At 31.8% G+C, this 6819-nt stretch overlaps 1 protein-coding gene across 1 annotated transcript; it reads right to left on the bottom strand.

Annotated features, from left to right (window-relative positions):
* Nucleotides 1–5373: 5373 nt before the first annotated feature.
* LOC115720678 (germin-like protein subfamily 1 member 17) lies at nucleotides 5374–6419 on the bottom strand. The gene is made up of 2 exons (XM_030649846.2): nucleotides 6134–6419; nucleotides 5374–6050 (listed from the first exon to the last, which is right to left on the bottom strand). The coding sequence occupies exons 1-2, from the start codon at nucleotides 6258–6260 to the stop codon at nucleotides 5506–5508; spliced, it is 672 nt and encodes a 223-aa protein (XP_030505706.2). The 5' UTR covers nucleotides 6261–6419; the 3' UTR covers nucleotides 5374–5505.
* Nucleotides 6420–6819: the final 400 nt, after the last annotated feature.

Genomic DNA, 6819 nt, shown 5'->3' with positions numbered 1-6819 from the left:
ATACCATTTATCTTTTAACATATAGTTTATATGTTTAATTTTTAATTATTAAAATTTAATTAACCACACTTTTAGTATAATTATATATTATGTAAAATAAGTATTTTATTAAATTGCACACACGTGGCGTCCCTATTGGACAGAGTGTTACAGCTTTAACAAATTTTCACGGCCTCTGTGCCATTTACTTGGGAATGACAATGCATTTGTTTTCAACCGTGATTGCCATATTGCTTTTAAAAAATTAAAAACTATGTTAACTACTACACCCACTGTTTGACCTCCTGATTTAAACATTTCTTTTTGAAATAATGTGTGATGCTTTTGATTATGCTATTGGAGTTGTCTTAGGGAAAAGAATATATAAAATACCTCATGTTGTTTCCTACTCTAGCAAAACTTTAAATGATGTTCAACTAAATTATTCCATAAATAAGAAAGAATTGCTTTCTATAGTCTTTTCTTTAGAAATTGTTTGGTAAATATTTAGTAAATCGTAATCTGACAAAATTTATAATATCAACCAATTAATTGTGTTTAAATTAGATTTATTTATCTTAAATTAATTCGTTGATTCTATTCTTAAAATAGAAAATATTCTAATATCAATCAGTTCTATACATAGGGCTACAAATTTTAAAGGCTTAGAACTGAACTTAGTTGTATTCTATGGCTTAAAAACTTAGCTTGAAGACACCATCAACATAAGTTAATTTAACTAACAGATAACCATGAGAATAACAATTATATATTGTAATACATGTAGGAAATTAAAAGCAATTCATGCAACAACTTCTTTTAAAACTGACTTATATATTCACTATTTCATGGGGACAAATCTACTTCAACTAATGTTGCTTTAGGGACTACTGACAGATTTTTTTGGAAATTTCTACCTTGGGTTCGGGGTTTGGTCGGGGTTTCAGGTCCATGGTACAAGTATTAGAGCCAAAGTTTGAGTCTAGTGTTCGGGTGATGGTCCAAGTTTAGGTCCTATGCAGGGGTATAGGTTGGGGGTCAAGGTCCAAGTTTAGGTCAGGAGCTATAACGTCCCCACATCAAGCCTCCATTAGGCATTTTCCTACAGACTAATGGTTCTTATACACGATTACTCTAGATTACCCATCCCAAGATTACTCCAGGTCAAGTACGCTTAACTTTGAAGTTCTCACGTGATGGATCATCGGAAAAAAAGATGCACCTTATTGATATAGGTACTCATCAATCCATTTAAGCCTTCTTCAACTATGTAGTCTTATACCTACATAGTATCAAAATCATCACACTTGACCTTCCCCGAGGAATGTGGGATTGCACAACTTAGCCAGTATTTCCCTTACAGATCACAGGACAATTGATTGTCATAATCATCCCCAGCCTTAAGGGGTCCGACGTCCTTGTCGACCACAAATCTGGCTAGGTCAAGGATCTAATACCATTTGTAACGTCCCCGCTTCAATTTTCCATTGGGAATCTTCCCACGGACTAATGGCTCTTATACAGGAGTACGTCACTCTGACTGCTTCCTGGATTGACAGCTGGCCTTGCAAACTAACACGAGTGTTTGTAGCATGCTGTGTCCTCACTCGCACGCTTCTTAGAAAATCTTTCTAGGAGGTCACCAATCTTAAGATTACTCTAGGTGAAGCATGCTTAACTTTGAAGTTCTTATGTGATGGGCCATAGGAAAACATGATGCACCTTGTTGATATAGATAGTAACATCAATTTATTAAAGTATTCTTCAACTATGTAGTCTTATACCTACATAGTCTCAGAATCATCACAATTGACCTTCCCCAGGTGATATGAGATTGCACAACTTACTAGATATTTTTTCTTGCGGGTCACGGGACTACTAACGGTTATAGGAGTTGAGGTTTGAGATCTAGGTCTGAGGTCAAGGTCTGTGACGGGGGTCGGGGGCTGGGATCCAAGTTTCACGTCTGCAATCGAGATTTGACTTCTGAGTTTGATTTATGGCTTAATTGCATGATAGGGGTCTTAAATATTAGTGAATAAAAATGTAAAATAGAATATATAATTGAAAAGAAAATGCTTAAATAAAAATTGAAAGTAATTTATTTTTACTTTCAAAATTTTCATTCTTAATTATAAAAATAAAAGATAAAAACAGTTTTAAGAAAAAAAAATCCAAAATATTTTCACTTACATAACAGAAAAACAAAAAAACGTTTAAAAATCTTAAGGTAAATTGCGGCATAAATACCTAATGTTTCTGATTTTTGTACACTTAAATACCTACTGATTATTTTTGGAGGCAAAAATACCTAATGTTACAATTCTCTTACACCGTTACTACCACTTCCGTTATTAACTCATAAATATGGACACATGGAGGGCCCTAATGCATTACGTTTATTTATTTTATTTTAAAATTTAATATTCTTAATATAAAAAACTAAATATTACTTTTTTTTTAAAAAAAAGAAATAAGAGAGATGCAATACTAAATTACTATAGTTGAGTAAACTAGTGTAGTATATGGAACATGATTATCGAATTGAAGTGCCAATATCATGTGAAAATTGTTAATGAGAACAAGTTTTTTTTTTTTTTGAAACAAGTAGCATTTAGTTTCTGATATTAAGAATAGTAAATTTTAAAATAAAATAAATAAATGTAATGCATTTGGGCTCTCCACGTGTCCATATTTATGAGTTAATAACGGAAGTGGTAGTAACGGTGTAAGAGAATCGTAACATTAGGTATTTTTGCCTCCAAAAATAAACATTAGGTATTTAAGTGTATAAAATCTGAAACATTATGTATTTATGCCGCAATTTACCCAAAATATTAATACACTCCAATTAAATGTTTTGGGCTTGTTCAGTAACCATTCTAAAAATGGTCTTTTATTTTTTTAATCAAAAATTTGAAAATATAAATGAAAATTGTGTTTGGTAACTCCATTTCTTTTTTCGTTTTTAAAATTAAAAAACAAAATAAAGTAAATTTTAAAAATATTTTTTAATGATTTTAAAAAATTTTAAAAACACTTTTTTTTTTTCACTTTTGCTTCTCTCTCTCGTTAGTCACCTTCCTCGGATGAATCTTTTTTGTTTTTAAAATTATAAAATAAAAGTGTTTACAGAACACATTTTTATTTTCTATTTTAAAAATTTAAAAACAAAAGTGGTTCTAGCTAGAACACATTTTTATTTTTTTGAAAAATAAAATTTTAAAAATAAAAATCTACTTTCATTTCTGTTTTTAAAATTAAAAAACAAAAGTGTTACCAAATACCACCTCTATTAGTAATTTTTTTTTATATTTTTTGTTCAGCTTTAAGATAGTACACTTTTTTTATACATTATTTTCTTTAACGAAAATGTGTAAACAACTTTTTGTTATAAAAAAATTTTGTACTTACATTTATTTGTTTAAATTAATGTATGCACACCATATGTTAAAAAAAAATTGCACATATACCTTTTTCTTTTAGTATAAATATTTTATTAAATTTTATGAAAATATACAATATTTTAATTTACTATGCAATTTTATTTTTACAAAATCTACATATTTAAATAATTTTTGTTTTATATATAAGAACAAGGAATACAATTATTATTTTAGAACAACAAAGAGTAAAAATTTTAGTGTAGTTAAATGTTACTGCTAAGTTTTTTTTTTTTTTTTTTTTTTTTTTTTTTTTTTTTGATGAATCAGTGAGTGTTATTACATGTAAATTAAGTTTTACAAACCTAAAAGCACCATGACAATCATGTCGTAGCCTTTATTTTTCTATACAATTCATAATGAATGAAACCAATCTTCCTCTTTTTTGCTAACTTTCTTAGGCCACACTAATACAACTCTTTACTTTTATTATTTTTTTTTCACTTCTTTCTTTTATTATTTTTTTAAAAGCAAACCAGTAATAATACAAAAATTAACTACGTACACTAACACAAGCCAATATGCTAAAAGAGCATATGGAAAAGAGGAAAAAATTCCAAAGCCATGTTTGATTATAAAGATGAGAAAGAGCAAAACCAACGGCAGCCATATTGCTATGTCTAGTGTCACGGGCTGCCTATTTGGACACTCCCACATAGGCGAAACGTGCGGCACTTGCTGGTACACCGAGCTAGCAAGTCAGCCTAAGCGCGCATGCATGCAAACAAGTTCAAAGGTTTAGGCACGATACATATGTCTCGCACATGTTGAGTGCAAACAAGAAGCATGAATAAGCAAACACAAAGCGTCCCCAATGACCAATCTCACACAACCCACAAGCAAACATATAGACAAATGGCACGCAATGGCCCAACAAAGGCAACAAATAGGCATCACAAAGACCATACTGAAGCATACACAAGAAGCATGGATAAACATCGCTTTATTATTATATGACCTTGATAGGGCAAAGGAGTACACAGTTGGGCCCCTATCATATGCTGGTGACAAGGTGTTTCATAAGTCACCAGGTCACCCCCCCCCCCTTAAAGAGCTTATTGGGGTTTAAAGGAATTTCTATGAACATACATGATTATAGCTCTCTATATATATTTGAGTGGAAATACAAAAGAAAGAAAGCTAAACAACAAAAGACTCTCCACCCCAATGAGGTGTTTGGTGCAAGACTTGACTAATGATCAAGCACCAAGGCATGCTCATGTTACAAAATGGCCCTATTGTGAGTGTGCCATATGGGACAGCACGCCACATCTAGGAGAGTGAAATTTTGGAGCAACAATTAATAAAGCAATCCCTGCTCTTCTATATCAGTGATCGCAACCTCACAATCTGTTCTAGAAGCTTAGAAAATGTGAAATACAAGCTTTTTGAAAAAGACACACTTTTTGAAGCTTTTTCAAATTATTTAAGTACGTTCATAAATTAATTAATATATATAAAAGGTTGGTTTTAATGAGTTGATACGGTATGCTTAACCTTCTTATTTTTCTAATTTCTTTTAAAAAAATTTAGTATGTAACTAATAAACACTACTACAAAAATTGTTTTTCTCGATATTTTTAAATAGTCGTTTAAAGTATTTTCGTCGATTTCTATAACCGTCGCCTATACGATCTCGTCGTAAAACGGGCAAAATAGGCGACGGTTAAAAACCATCATTAATGTGAACTTTGTGAGGGTTTAAAACCGTCGCCTATAACAGGGTATAGGCGACGGTTTTAAACCGTGCCTTATACTATAATATTATAAAATTAAATTAACCGTGCGAAGAGCGGCTATATTGCCTAGTTTAAAATATATAAGAATGTTATATTAAATTAATAGTATTGTTTTGGCAATTTTCTTATTTTATATTAAAAATATGTAAAAGTTAATATTTTGTTACACCTTTGACCACAGGTGCTCTATAGTCATTCTTAATTCAATAATATATTAGAAACTTTTATTTGATTAATTTTTGCCGACGTAGCTACGTACATGAAACTATGTATGTTCACCACGGAGCTAGACAAAGTAATTATTTAAAATGATCGACATAGATCCTCATCATAGATTCATATGATCAAGCCCCAAACCTCTTCTGAAGAAACTCAACCACATTCTTCTCTAGCATGAATGCCTTAGCGAGAACATCAGGGTTGATTGGTGGGTCAGAACCAAACACGGCATTAGCAATGGTAATAACTCCCGGATTCTGGCTTCCCAATCCAGCAAAGGCTAAGGCTGGAGTCTTTCCTATATTGAACTGGAAGTGAATCATTCCAATGGGGAACACAAACACGTCTCCCTTGTTCAGAACCTTCGTGAACAGTCTGTTCCCGTCTTGGTTCGACGAAACGAAACCTACGTACAGTGTTCCCTCCGCCACGAAAAGTATTTCCGAGGCGCGTGGGTGAGTGTGAGGCGGGTTCTGCCCGTACGGAGCGTAGTCAATACGGGCAAGAGATATTCCTAGTGTGTTAAGGCCGGGTAGGTTGTCGACGAGCACGGCCGTGACGTTGGAACCGACTGCGTTGTCAGTGTTGCCTGGAATGTTGATTCCTGAGAAGAAGAAGTCCTCTGCCTTCACCAGCTCCGGGTTCTTGCAGAATCTCCCATTCACGAACACTGCTCGATTATTAATTCATACGATAAAATAAAATAAAAAGTGATAACCAAATAATAAATTAATTAATATGGAAAATACGTACGCATATCTTTGGGATCATCGATTGCTACGCAAAAGTCCTGAAGTGGGCTGGGGTCGTATGCTCTAGCAATATGAGTTGCCAAAGCTAAAACAATCGCCGAAAGGAATAAAGTAAAAGTCTTCGTCATATCTTAATATTATATTTATTTATTGAAGGTAGAAAATATATAGTCAATTAATGTAAGTTTGTTCTAATGTGTAATTCCTTATTGAAATCTCTGTGGCTGAACAGGTATTTATAGATGGATATGCAAGAGTTACGTAATTAAGCTTTTCTTTGATTGGTCTTTTCATTTTTCTCTTTTTGGTTTACTTTATTTTTAATTTTTATGATTTTTTTTTCCTGAAAAAGATGGTGGGAAGGATTATAATGATTTGACATATATAAATATATATATTTACGTTAAATATTATAAACATTGCTTATATATATTTATATATAATAGTAAAAAGTTACGTGCGAGGCACGTATACTAAATTTTATGCTAGTTTTTTTTTACGTTATTAAAAAGTGATACAATTAAAAATTAAAAAAAAATATTATTAGTTATTAGGTTAATATCATTACCCTGTGTTCATTTTTAAGGAAAAAAAAATATTTATGAAATAATAATTTGTTGCAACGCGAGTACAGGCAAAATTCAGAAAATATAGCATTTATTAGTACAGTATTGACAATTTCAACAG

Source organism: Cannabis sativa, chromosome 2, assembly GCF_029168945.1.
Source record: "Cannabis sativa cultivar Pink pepper isolate KNU-18-1 chromosome 2, ASM2916894v1, whole genome shotgun sequence".
Taxonomy (NCBI): domain Eukaryota; kingdom Viridiplantae; phylum Streptophyta; class Magnoliopsida; order Rosales; family Cannabaceae; genus Cannabis; species Cannabis sativa.
This window is presented reverse-complemented; position numbering and strand designations above follow the sequence as displayed.